Source organism: Puccinia triticina, chromosome 5A, assembly GCF_026914185.1.
Source record: "Puccinia triticina chromosome 5A, complete sequence".
NCBI classification, from domain to species: domain Eukaryota; kingdom Fungi; phylum Basidiomycota; class Pucciniomycetes; order Pucciniales; family Pucciniaceae; genus Puccinia; species Puccinia triticina.
In genome coordinates this window covers 4,039,619-4,053,565 of record NC_070562.1, presented here as the reverse complement: position 1 = coordinate 4,053,565, position 13,947 = coordinate 4,039,619, and the positions used below count along the sequence as shown (strand labels likewise).

General features: G+C 46.6%; 3 protein-coding genes across 3 annotated transcripts; 1 reads left to right on the top strand and 2 right to left on the bottom strand.

Annotated features, from left to right (window-relative positions):
* Nucleotides 1–3,760: 3,760 nt before the first annotated feature.
* On the bottom strand, nt 3,761–4,051 carry PtA15_5A500 (uncharacterized protein; the record flags this gene model as incomplete). Its single annotated transcript, XM_053169269.1, has 2 exons — nt 3,761–3,880; nt 3,959–4,051. 2 exons carry the CDS (start codon nt 4,049–4,051, stop codon nt 3,761–3,763), a joined length of 213 nt encoding a protein of 70 aa, XP_053020482.1.
* A 3,604-nt stretch (nt 4,052–7,655) lies between these two features.
* On the top strand, nt 7,656–9,637 carry PtA15_5A499 (uncharacterized protein; the record flags this gene model as incomplete). Its single annotated transcript, XM_053169266.1, has 5 exons — nt 7,656–7,920; nt 8,026–8,375; nt 8,464–8,666; nt 8,748–9,438; nt 9,530–9,637. 5 exons carry the CDS (start codon nt 7,656–7,658, stop codon nt 9,635–9,637), a joined length of 1,617 nt encoding a protein of 538 aa, XP_053020481.1.
* Nucleotides 9,638–11,994: 2,357 nt separating this feature from the next.
* Nucleotides 11,995–13,779, bottom strand: PtA15_5A498 (uncharacterized protein; the record flags this gene model as incomplete). The annotated part of the gene is made up of 4 exons (XM_053169265.1): nt 11,995–12,095; nt 12,213–13,403; nt 13,462–13,486; nt 13,564–13,779. The coding sequence occupies 4 exons, from the start codon at nt 13,777–13,779 to the stop codon at nt 11,995–11,997; spliced, it is 1,533 nt and encodes a 510-aa protein (XP_053020480.1).
* Between the last annotated feature and the right edge of the window lie 168 nt (nt 13,780–13,947).

Here is a 13,947-nt window from a genome sequence, read left to right as displayed (position 1 = left end):
ACACACTCCCTTTGAGGGCCAGGTTGTACTGGCCATCAAAGGGTGTGTGCCCAGTGTACTCCCTGTGATGGCAGGTACAACCCAAACTAGAGCTGGCACTTTGCACCTGGGTACCTGTGGCGGGTGCAGGTACCAGCCTGAATTTTCCCTCAAACTGGACACCCGCACCTGCACGGGCAGGTACCTGGGTGCAGGTGGCAGGTACCTGCGGGTGTGAGGCTCCCTGCAATAGCCAAGTTGGGTGATGAGGCTATACCATGCTTCTTGCCTGACCGCATATTTTGGTCCTCTCAAGGTAGAGACAGCTGTCATCTGGTCCACCAAAATGTTTGGCCAAATTTTGTGGCAGCAAAATGCACAGGTTGGTTCCCATTTTTAGAAATTGATAAATTCATGCCATTCAATTCTGGGGGCACACCCACAGTGACACCCTTTAAAAAAGGGTTACTGGTCTGCCTGAAATAAATCCATTGTGGTGTGCCAAATGGTACAGGTGGTGATTCAAATCAAATCAGCAGTGCGTGGTGCGTATCCAGTCCTCAAGATATTCAGCTTTCATCCTACCAGTCTCAAGAACTCAGTATTCAAGATCCTCAAGCCATTTCAGGATTTCCTTTATTTTTTTATTCATTCTGTCATTTGTTTGTTTGTTTTCTTTTTTTGTCTTGTTTCTTTTACTTTTCTCATTGCGCATGTTTGTAGGTTCAGAGTGGAGGGTTGGTTTTATCATGTTTTGTTTTGTTTCTTGTTTTGTTCTGTTTTGGTTTTGTGTGCAGATGTGATGACAGGTTTGCCACATGTCACAACCCCAGACTCCAAGTTTGACTTGAACTTGGAGGATGGGTTGGCATGAAATCTGTACTGATCCAAGTCTGAAATTCATCAATTCTATTGATCCTGATCTTTGGTGCCCTCCAAAGTGCCTTCTGAGTCTATTTATCCTGATTCTTTCCTCTTATCCCAGATCCTTTTCTTTGTTCTCACCCGCCAGCAGTACCCTGGCTTCTTCTCAATCACCTCAACCGCTGACGCGCGCTCAACACCGTCGTAAAATACCGCTTTACTTCATCACTTACACAATCCTCATTGCTAAATCCAACCATTCCACAGAGGGCATTTCCCAGTAAACTCCCTATTCCCCTCCACCAACTGCCTACCGCCTGGCACAGTAGGAGTTCCACACCATGCAAAGTGTCAATTGGCACCATTTTATATCATCTATCCTGACAAACTCTACCTCCCTCATGAACCTGTTGTAAAAGGATGTGTGTTTTTCCACAATTACAATTTACATGATATTTGGCTGTTTTTGTAGGAATACAGACCCAGACCACCCGCAGCAACCTCTGCGCAAGCTAGCGCCGCAAGACACAGCCCAAATCCCAGCTGCAACAAGACGTAAGCCCCTCTTGCAGTCCAGACCCCAAACCCTAACCCAGATAGCCGCTGAAGAGCTTTGCTGTAAGAGCTGAGAATGCTCTTCACTGAAACCGTCGTCGAAGGGGCACAAGGGACCGGGCTGAGGAGCCTAAAGCTTCTAGTACCAACGTGGGGGGGCTGGATTACGTTGAGCTAGCACCGGGAGAGATCATAAGGGTCCAGGATACTCTCTGTAAGTACAACTAGAAGAAAGGAGAAACTTACCTAGCACCGGGAGAGATCATAAGGGTCCAGGATACTCTGCCGGGCTAGGAAGGACGTGGAGGGAAGTAGACTAAGTACTGCTGGATTGTGACAGGACTTGTGACAGGCTTTGTGAGACCCCAAAGGAGGGGGCTTACATTTGCTATGACGCCTGCAGATGCCAGAACCTTAATGGTCAGCGGAACAGGAAGACAACAGCCAAAACACACCTCCAGGTAAGTCAGCAAGAAGAGAGATAAAGTTGAAGTGTAAGCTAACCAAATTAATCCTCAACAGAAACCTTGCCAATCGCATTGTTGACCAGACCAGGATCATGGGCAGCACCAAACAAAAAGACCCAGATTCAGCCCACCCGTATAGACAAGACAAGACCAGGTTATTCAGATAACCAGTCCCTGAATCGACTCAACTAAACCCCTTTGCAGCCCTATTCTTATAGCTCAGCAAACCAACCAGAAAACCCCCAAGCCAAGCACAATCTTGGGCTGCTTTCAGGTACAATACAATCTGTATTAAGATTGCCGCTTTATTTAACTAGACTCTGCTTTATTTAACTAGAATCTTTAACATGTGAATACAATATATGAAAATAAAGCAATACATCTTTCAGTTGCTCCAATTCTTTATTTTTGAGTCAATAAAAATTCATTATTTTCACTTTGCAATACTTGACAGAAGGTCTTTGCTACACAAATGCGGATCCCTGTGGACTTGAATATGGCAAACACTTGAACAACCCCCAGATAGTCTTGACAAGAAAGGTGGAATCAATAAGAACAGCAAAAGTTCAAAACATCTTTGGTTTTCAGCTGGATGTGACCACAATATGTAAAGCTGAGGGTTTCTTCTGCACTGTTTTCCAGATAAGGAAAACAAATGCATCATACTTCCAGCAGGTCTCATGATGAGTTACACATGAGAATAGAAATGAGTTGCAGCTGAACTTATCACTGACATATGACTGACATCAGACAACTTGTCTGACAGAATTATGGCTTGGCACTCTCTGGAGAGTGCCACCAAATCCCCCCTGGTGATTAGTATTTCAAATTGAGGGACTTTAAGTGGCTAGCTGTAAACAGCATATTTTGTTTCTCCAGTGTGAAAAATTTGGAAATCCTCAGAGCATGCACACAAAAGATGTGTGTGGATGGGTTCCAAAAATTAAGTAAATTGTGGTTTTCAAAGTTTACTAGAGGCCACGGCGGCTCCGCCGCTGTGGGTCATTGTTTAAGGTAAACTCAACCCTCTCATGAGTTGACCTCAGAAATAACTGCTGGCCCCTGCCACGGGTCAATCTCAAATGAGATGAATATCTTCAATTTCAGCTAAGTCAAGCAGGACACCTGTCACACAAATCTACCCACTACCAGGCCTCTATGCACCTCCCGGTCCCCTGCAACTAATTGATTTCATTTCACGGTCAACTTCAACAACCCACAAAGTCCTCAATATAGATCTTGTCCCTGCTAGTCAGATGATGGTGTCAAGAGGCCGGCATTTTATCAATATGATTGCCCTTATTATTATTCGAGGTCGCCAGAGTTTTAGCTTCAAATCTTGCTTGGCAATCACGGCAACTAAAATATCTAGGCTATTCGCGCTGATATTTAGCATAAAAAAGCAAATCTAAATACAATTTATCTTTAAAACGTGGAATATATGTCTTTGTATAATAAAATCATATGATTATCGTGTGCCCAAGTCATCTAACCGCACATTACTTGTCCCAATGCAAAGGTAAAGAAAAGTCACCCATCAGAATCAATTGCGCCGGATACTTGTCCTGAGACAACCTGAAGGCAAGTTAATGGTTAATTTAATCAATCCCGTTGTGTGTTTTTCGCAAAAAGGTCTCACTCTAACAATACAGCGCCCTGTCCGAATATGGACACCAATTAGCAAGCCGGAAAACCGCGCTCAACAGCCTAAAAGACTTGAATTTAAGCCTCTTGTTGTTGATAGTGTCGGGGAAACCACAAAGTTGACAGTGACCTGCTTCAAGTTAACCTATACATGTGTGTCAGTTTCTGTTTAATTAGACGCAATTAGTACAAGGAAGGAGATGAAGAAATATGCAATAAAAATACAACAAAACAGGCAAAGAGGAAATGGATCAATTGAGTCTAAGCGGCTCAGAAGCAGCGGAGCCGATGAGACGTTTGAACCAAGCGGGATAGGTGAGGATTTGGTTAAAGAAGAAGTTTCCGATGACAAGGATGATGAATCCGACCAACTGGAGGAAGCTGAAGGATTCCCAGCCAACAGCAAGAGAGAAGGCCCAGATGCCAACTCAGCGACAGGTATCAATGACCGAGCGGGCGGTTGCCGAGATGGACTTGGTGACCGCAAGTCCACAGAAATTGAAGAGGGCAATACTGATTGCAATCGCTACTGACAACCACATAATGCTATGTTTGTTCAATACTTCCTCTACTCCCGTGCGCGCATCAAAGTACCCTCCTTGTCCCTCCGGACGCGAGCCAATGAAAATGTGCAGAAACGGGATCCCAACCATTGCCGTTATCAGTCCAAAGACTCCCTCCAGTCCGACAGCTTCCAATGGCGGAACTTCATATTTGCTCATGATCTTCTCTTCAATCACAAACTGGGATGCCGTACTGTTTTTTTTTTTTTGCGAAAAATATATCAAAGTTAGTTTTCTCCAGAGGCATTCTTCCAGCAAAAAGACTCACAAGAGTTGTTCAAAGAAAATTAAAAACAGGCCTAGGACGACCTTAGCACCGGGCTGCAAAGAGTCCGCGACGTTGATTGAGCGCAATGCATTCTTGGTTTCTTGGGAAGGTGGGAGGGGTTGAGGCTCCAATGATCCAGCGTAGCAGACGAGGGCGACGCCGGAGGTGATGATGGTCAGGCTGATCCACTTCTCTCAAGACAGGTGTCGGTTGAGAAAGATGATCGAAAACAGCCCAACCCATATCGGCAGTGCGCCTCTGATCATTTGGAAGACTGAGACTGGGACGAACAGTAGACCCGCTGGGTAGATGATGGAGGAGCAGAAGTTAGATGCTTGTTGATCGGAAAAAGGGGGGCGTTCTGTTAACCTTACATAATGCCCAAGGTATCGCACTTCATCCTGGTTGCGATGGATAGATTGTTTCCATTGCCTCGTCATGCTTGCCACAATAACCGGCCTGGCCCCGTGAAAAGTAGCTCGCCTCCATAAATGCGTAGGTAGAACAACTGTTACATCGTAGGCCATTCAACAGCGGGATTAGCCCATGATGGTCGACGCATGCCTCGCAAATGGAGCTTTTTTTCCGCCTAATCGTGATGGTTAGTCAATTGAAATCTCTCAATTCAAGTTGTCATTTTGTCAGGTTGCCAAATCTTTCATCTTGCCGCATCCCCAAAGACGGATCTGGTAACCGCGAACATGATAAAAACACATAGCGGGCTTGTCAGGGCGTCCGCGACCAGAGCTATGTTCAACCGTTTGGTGAGGATGGCAGGTTTCCTCACCAATGTTTGAGTCATGTTTCTATTTGACGGGACCAGATAATAAGACAACTCGACTTAGGCTGATCCAGGCGGTTGTGAAGGGTCCTGGCTAATCTCAAGTTAGACTGAGGCAGAATATGTCGCGGGTAGACACGACAGATTCAGTTCAATAAACCTATCAGCTTGAGGATAGATAGCTGAGTCCAGTCGGCGTGGTGATGGCGAATGCGGGGTCCACAGTTGAATAGTCCACTAGGGGGCCTCTCAAGGTGCATGGGAGATGGGATTCTGGTAGCGGTCTGGGTCGGGTGTAATGGTTTGGCCTGGTCAGTACAAGAGTTGTAGGTAATGAATTGTAAAATGTGAGGGGAGTGGCGTGCCTGAGTCTCCGGATTAGGTCCGATTCAAGGGTTGGGAATGCAATACCGGGGTAGTGGGTACGGATCATCTGAGTATGAGTTACCAAGGTCGTGAGTTGCGTCCACAAGGGCTGGTCAGTTGGCAACTGGGGAATAATGTTGAGAGGAAGGGTTCATTGGTTGGCATGGAGGGGTTACAAGGGTTCAAATGCGTCAGAAGTGGGTTGACGGAAGGGCTGGTCTGGTTGTGTGTGTTATGGCCTGGTGTATACCTCTCCGGGGGAGAGTTGATGCCCGCTACGATCGTGTAGTCGGGTGGTACCTTTTCTTCCTTCCCCGGGGTTTTTACAGTGTGTAGGGTTGCGGCTCATGATATAAAGGAGGAGGAGGTCGTTGTTATTTCCGCTGGGGCAATCTGAGATGCTGTAATTCCAGCTATCATTGACCCCCCCACCTCTCCGCTGTCGCGCGTGCGCAGTTTGAGGGGTTGAAGAGTGGGCCCCCCACTGGTCACAGCCTTTGCTGCGGGCCGGGGGCCTTCACGTCCATCCTTTTTGACCCGTGCGCTTGACGCGGGCTGGAGGGTGAGCCTGTGGACACAGCACTTTTGCTGATGCTGGAGGGCTAGGTTGAGGTTTCTGAGTCCGTGGTTTCATGTTTTGTGTGAATTTGTTTGTTTTTTGTTGAACTATTTGTAGATGGGAAAGCCATGATTTTTTTTTTGTAATTTGTTGACTTTAGAGGGGGAACCCTTGAATTTTTTTTTTTAAGGTCTCAGTTTTGTGTGTCTTTAATAAACTTGGATTTATGCATGCATGAATCATAACATCATAAAACCTTTTTTAGGGGATCTTATAAGTAGAATTAATCAATCCCAACTTATGAATTTACATCACAAGTGTGATTGGATAGTGGATAGATTTCAAACATTTTCTTGATATTCACCACAGAAGAAAGTGTGTCACTCTCCACAATTTTATGATTCAACTGGTCTGAAGTCAGTTCAATTTCAGTGTGCAACTCTTGTTTGATTGTTTTTATAACTCATTGGAAACTATTGCACAAGAGTATGATGATTTGATGTGTTGAATATTTTGAACTCATGATCAGTCACTTTTTATGAATTTTTGTTCAACTGTAGTTTATCTTATTCATAAGTTTGGATTTAATTATCTTTCATATGGTGATTTGGCAGAACTGCCAATGTCTGATGTTCAATTCCCTCTCCATAATCATTGAAGTTTTTCCATCAACAGAGAGCACTGATGTAACAATTAAAATAAATGTATCTGTAGTACACTGTAATGGTATCGTAACTTGTGCCTGCTCTGTTACACGGTATTTTTTTTTGTGTAATGGTGTGCCAATGCGCTACTGTTTTTTGAATATTGAATTTATGTATCAAGGGGTCAATGTGCCACTGCTCCAATAGGGGGGTTCACAATATGATAAAAATAAAACTTTAGAGCCAATTTTAAGGCCTTTACAGACAATTTTTTAAAAAATGAAGAACACCCTCTGATTGCCAGGGGACACCTAATCCTGTACATCCTGCCATATTTTTAAAAAGTTGTTGATAAAGGCCTTAAAATTGACTCTAAAGTTTTAATTTTATCCTATTGTGAACCCCCCTAATACATATTGGCTTTAACAGCACTATAATGGAGGCTTGATGTGCTAAATTGAGCTTTGAAATAATATATTGGTGCATTTGATACATTGTATTGGTACTGGTAGTGCATTGGTGCTCCAATGCACTACAATAATTTTTCAATTAATGTGTAACAGATCCCAATTACAACTCAAGGCAATTGTCTGGATTTGCATCAAAAATGCTGTTTTAATGATCTCCAGGTTGGTTTTTGCCATCCACCATCTTTGATGGGTCATTGTGAGCAAGGCAGGAGGACTTATGATGATATTGATGCATAAAAAATTAGACAAGATGTTGATATTTCATCTGATCCAAAAGAATTGTTGGAATCCTCGAGTGGGAGGTGAAGGAGCTATGGGAACATTTGTCAAAATTGGTGTTTTTGGCCGTTGCTCTCAGTCCTAAATCACCGATACCACATATTTAAGTCCCTCTGGTGGAGGCGTAGACGCTGCTGGTTTGCTTGCGTGGCTCTTCTTGCTGGTTTTGGAAATCACAACTCCCAGCCAAATTGGACCCAGACGCAGCAGGTGTTCATGCATGCGGCGGGAAATAAGCATATCCGACCGTCAGCTGGCTCGCCAAGCCGGCCGAAGGCGAGACCACCAAGGCGAACCCAGCAAGAGTTCACCATGGAAATCTTCAATACTTCAGAATCCAATGGCCTCAAGACTAGCCTATCAAAATCTGCTAGCTTCGCTTCCCTTGGAGTCCAACCAGACCTCGTGGCAGCACTGACTGCGATGTCCATCACCTCCCCTAGCGAGATTCAACAGAAGGCGATTCCTGATATTCTCGCTGGTAAGCTTCATCCTACCTGTTCCATTCATCTTGTAGATTTGAATCCTCAGGAGAAAAAAAAATTGATCAGTATACTCTTCATACTTTATCGAACAAGCAAAACAGGTCGTGATTGTATCGGTTCCTCTCATACTGGTTCAGGAAAAACCGTGGCATTTGCGATTCCGATCCTCCAAGCTCTAGCCAAGGATCCAATCAGTTGTTTCTGCTTGATACTGACTCCAACCAGAGAACTTGCTTTTCAAATCGGTTCTCAACTCAAAGTACTCGGATCGTTAGCAGTCCCCGGTTTCACTTATTCAGTCATTGTTGGCGGAATGGATATGATGTCTCAAGCCCTGGATCTCAATAAACGTCCGCACATCATAATCGCTACCCCAGGTCGATTAGTCGATCATCTCAAGAGTGCCGAAGGTGAAGCAGGGAGGTGGAATCTACGCCGATGCAAATTTCTAGTGGGTACCCCTCAGACGTCAACTCCGTCTATCTGGCAGCTCGTCAAGGGAATTTCTTTGATCTTGATCTCTGGACAAGTGTGTCTAGGTACTCGACGAGGCCGATCGAATGTTAACACCCACATTCGCCGAATCCCTGTCATACCTCATCAATGAACAACTTCCTGACGCTACCGAGCGACAAACTTTACTGTTCTCAGCTACCATCACTGAGCCTGTCCTGGCTTTGTCCGAGAAAACCCCGCCGGCTGGTAAGCAGAAGCCCGTCGTGCATCTCTGCGGCCCAAGCAGGTGTGCAATTTACCACGAAACTAGTTCTCACCTCCTTCGCTTTCTAACTCGTATCTTGCCTTTTTTGCCTCAATCCTCTAGAATCAACATTCCTCCTAGCCTCAAACAATTCTACGCCTTCATTCCTTCCCAAGTCAAGGATGTCTATCTCTACTTTCTCTTATTGAACGTTTGCGATCTGACTGGACTACCACCTCCTCCCAAGCGACAGAAGGAGTTGAAGTCAAAGAGGGTGAAATATTCAAACAAGGCCAAGCGATTAATCAATGAAGATGATGAAACCGATCCAGTCTCAAACCTACCTCAAACGATCATTTTCGTATCCAAGCCAAGGGTGGCAGAACAGCTGCACCTTTTACTAGACTCCTCACATCTACCCTACCCTATCAAATCAAGATCACTACACTCAAACCTAAGCCAAATGCAACGTCTAGATGCGATCCGTGAATTTGAAGAACGTCAGGTGCCAGTGCTGATATCCACCGATCTGGGCTCAAGAGGCTTGGACTTAAAACAGGTGAAGTTAGTCATCAACTGGAACGTGCCCCTGGATCCCAATGAATACGTCCATCGAGTCGGACGTACGGCTCGTCGAAATCAGGGTGGTGATGGTCATGGAGTCAGCATTAGTTTGGTTGCTGAACACGATGTCGAATGCGTTTTGAAAGTGGAAGAACAGATCGGTAGTAAACTAGAGCTGATTCAATTGAAGGAAGAAAAAGTTCTAGAGTACTTGAATCCAATCTCAAAAGCTAAGCGAGAAGCTGAATTGGTAGGTCATCATTTCCACTATTTTCTCGTCCCCTTTGCTGACAAAAAGAACTGATGGATTATGTTTTCAACTTGACATTCCGTTTATCCAGGATTTGAATGAGATGAAATTCGGGCAACGTCAACTGATCAATAAGAAGAAACAACAAAAGTTGGACAAAATCCGGAGAGCCAGTCAAGATCAGTCTACCCATCAATAACTATCTTGCCCTAGCCCTCTTCTCTGCCCCGCGCCCGCAAAATATCTTTTGTCATTTCACCGCTAAGATGGTCAGCCCAATATGACTCTACAAATGTGTACCGTATATGTTTTGGTCTCTACACAAGTAGAAGGACCAAAAGATATCAACTACAAGTTGGTAGGCCCAATGGAAGACTTTCCGCCAATTTAGAAAGCAGGCTATTTTCTATTTCTATTTCTATTTGGACTTACTTTGCGCACTGCAAAAAACTCTTTGTGCACTGTGCAGTGCGCGCATTTCCAAACACTTCCTGCACTGTGGGGAGGGTTGATGGCACCACATTTGAGAAAGTGTGTGCCTATGGGCGCCTAGGAGACCCCCTCAAGGCCTCGAGGGGTGCGCCTTTGGCTGGCGCAAAGCACTCTTCACCAATGTGGCTTTGCTCGACCAATGGCAGGTGTTCCACCGGGCGCTGACCAGCCCATCACCAAACGATGAGGGATCAGAAGTCTTGCCTGCAGCAATCAATGAAGAAGGCGAGTACCAGGCTAGAGAACACGACTCGGAGACTTCGAGATCCTCTGCGGTCTATCCTCCCCGGCGGAACAAACTGGCTCGTCACGTTCGCGCGTTACAGTTCAGGTGGGCCGGCCACTGTTCGATGGGAAGGGGCGGCGGCTCTCTAATTTGCGAGATCCTCCAAAGCTGTCCGCTGCTCGAAAGTATCACCATCGGCACCTCATTCTTGACGCGGTGCAAGGAGCCTATCCTGCAAGTCCTGGCGAGTAAGCAGTTCATCAAAGAATTCGACGTCCTCGAGAACCCCAATGCGGGCTGTCTGACTTTTCAGTGGCAAGCTCACGAGGTCGTCGGTCGATTATTCTTCAGCTGGAAGTTCCTCGAAACCATCGAATTCATCCGGCTCCCTGGATGGCCGTACAAGGATGTCGAGACGATCTACAACTCGATACCCGCGCTGAATTGTGCGCTGCGGACAATCGTGTTGAACGAACCTTCCTTGAGCGAGAAAGAGCTCTCGATGATCCTGAAGAGCTCTCGCGAGAGCTTGCGGACGCTTCAAATCAGCTGTCCGACTTCATTCCTTGACCGGCCAGGCTTGTACCGAATCTTGAAGGAATGTACCAGCCCAAACTTGGAATCATTAACACTCGAGGTCGGCAGATGTTGGCATCCGATCCCATCTCCGGCCAGAATCGAAGGCGCAAATGAGTCATAGATAAACCCTGGCCTGTTAGATTTTGTCTTCAAATCTTCCTCCGCACTGACCAAGATCAAAGTGCTGTCTATCACCGGTCCCTTGGCCGGTTCCGAGTTCTGTGACCTCCTGCCTCAATCCATCGTGAAACTTACTTGGAATCGCTGTGACCTCCAGGCCCTTGCATTTGCTGATGCACTATCAGGCCGCCGACTGAACGAGAACCTAGGGAGCCTTCCAGAAATACATTGTTCCCCACCAGATTACACTTTTAGTGTTAGTGAACATGTTCAATGGCTGCCCAAGCTCAAGTGTTGCTCCGTTGGCGATACTATCACTTGTCGGTTCTTCCCTTTCCATCTTCAATCGTCCGAGCCACTGCCAATAACTAACTTTGAGATCAAACAATTTCAATCTCTTTTTTTAACAAAATGAAAACTATATTGGTAAACATCACTTCAGGGAGCACGCAAGACTTACAGGTTATTCTGAGGGAGTTAGAAGCACGACAGGTTTGTTTTTATCCTGGCCCTGGACGAATCTTTAGCGCAGACAGGGGAAGGTATGAGCGAAGCAGATAATGTGTTGGTTGGATGGATAAGGAAGTTCGTCCTTATATTTTCGCGGGCTCGAAGGCAGAAGAAAGACAACATGAGATAAGAATACTGTAAAAATTGTTCATCAGAGAGCTCCCCGAATCCTCACTATAAGTCTTTGCTAGTTGTTACCCCTGATTGACTCAACTTGATGCACCCATAATTGCTCTTTTCCTTTGCTTGCACGGTATTGATTCACATACATAGGCTTATCTTCCACATTTTCTTGAATACCTTAATTGCTCAAGCTGCTGTTTTAGGGCCGCTCGCACTCGCCCGCAGAATTGCGAGCAAAGCTAGTTCCAAGATACCAAAGAGCATGTGGAGTTGGGAGGGTCCGGTTGCAGGAATATTTGAAAATCTCCAGGAGAGACGCAGAATTGGGGATGACCTGGTAGTTGTGTAAGACAACTACTCGACGGCCAAGAGACAACCGAAAGGGATTGAATAATTCTGAACCATTCGATGAATCCCCACCCTCCAAAGATCAATTCCTTACGCCAGGTATAAGCCCTAGACTTCTAGAGCCGGTGGCGCTACCATTTCTTCTTTGACCTCCGACATTAGCGTTCGTATTCAACGCGGTAGAACGGGGCAACAGAATGGAAGCAGACCCGTCGCTCATCTAGCTCCTGCCGAATCACTCGTGCACATTCCTCCTCGCCTAAAGTGTTAGCACCCATTGGAATTTTGGACAAAGATATACAAGATGATAGTTGAGATGGTGATCATGGGCCTTGATCCCGTTCTCAGAAACAGAAGAAATGAAATGGGGACATACATTTGTCGAAATTGTAGATCGAGCAACATTTGAGCTCGGGTAGCCACCGGGGCCGTCTTGTCTCAGCGCCAGAGGGGGGATCCAGCTGAAGAGGAAGAGGCAGCTCAAGGGAATTGACTGTCCCACTTGTCAGTGCCTCAGAAAAGGCCTCGAAGGAGATGCCGCAACGGTTCCAAGTAAGCTTGACGATCGATTGGGGCAAGAGGTCGAGGAAGTCCTCGCCAGTAAGGTCGCCAGCGAAAGAGAGCTCTTTGAGATTACTCAGGGTCGAGGAAGTCTTGAAGACGTGGTCCAACAGGCCCGGGTTCAAGTCAGGGTAGTCTGCCTGGGGGAAGATCATCTTCCCCCATCTGTCGTTCACTTCGAGTGTCAAGGATTCCAAGGCTGGGCTGATGCATTCAGTCAGGATTCGGTATAGACCCGGGCGGTGCAAAGCTGGAGTTGGATGACAGATCTGTAGGTTCCGCAGGCTGGCTCGAGAGCCATTCAAGATCATGGCCAGGTCCTTCTCCTTGAGACATGGGCAATTCAAGACAATCGTTCGCAGGGCGCAGTTCAGTGCAGGCAGGAAGCTATCGTAACCGCCTGGTTCCCATAACGGCCTATGATTCACATGGCACTTAATCAACTCGATCGTCTGGAGGGACTCCCATTTGGTGAATAAGCGACCGAGAAGTTGCTCGGCAGTCCATGGGAGGAACGAGGTGTTTTTGCCGAAACTCTCAAGAAGCACGAAGGTTTTGATAAACGGTCGGCTTGCAAGGGCGTCCAGGAGGGGCTCCTGACAGCAAGTCATGAACCCGGTGGCGATGGTGATGTTTTCGACTAAGGGACAAGCTCGGAGGATCTGACAGACGAGAGAGCCGCCGCCCCTTCCCAGCGAGCAGGGACCTACGAATTTGAACTGCAGTGACCGGACCTGACAAGCAAGGCTAGTCGGCGGATGTTGATCGGATGGAGTGCTCCTCGCTTGAATGTCTTGCGTCCTGCTTCGTTTGCCATGAGTATCAGGGGAATCATCTGGCAGTTCTAATTGGTCCTGAAGGGTCGATGGGCTGGTGAGTGCCTGGTAGAATAGATGGGCCTGCCACTGGTCGATCAAGGTGACGTGTGCGAAGAGCGCCTGCTGGACATATTTTCCAAGGGCGCGGTTGACCAAGCAGAGCGGCAATAAAAGACTGGGCGGCAGAGCTGCAAGGAAGACAGTTCAACACGCTTCTGAGTGAGATTTGGAGGGAATATGACTCACCCGTCGTCCGGGAGACAGCTTGAGACTGGAATGAGTGTACTTATGTCAGTCAAGTCACAATTGACTTGTTTCTGAGGAGGGAACAGACAAGACAAAGCTTACGAGACCAGTTTCGTTGAGTAGCTGGAAGTTAGAGTGATAGGTTTCTTTGGATCGTAGATTAGAACTTGCTCTCAGCCGAATGTCAAGCTTTCCCGGGTAGAAGAAGCAGCGGTTCCAGGGGCGTTTCAGCTCGTCGAGGTTGGCCTGGTGGAGTTGGATGAAGTGCTCGAGTATCTTCCTGAGTAGTTCGGCTGGCAGGTCGGTCAACAGAGCCATCATGTGATGTTTGAAGGGTCAATGCTGGTCGGATGCTTGGTATCCAAGTCTGAGATGATTCCAACCACATAAATATGTATGGTGTTGCAAGCGCGTCTGGGCACATACCCAACTCCAGTTCTGTCCGCAACCACCAAAGATTTTCTAAAAACCGCGCCCCCACCCCCC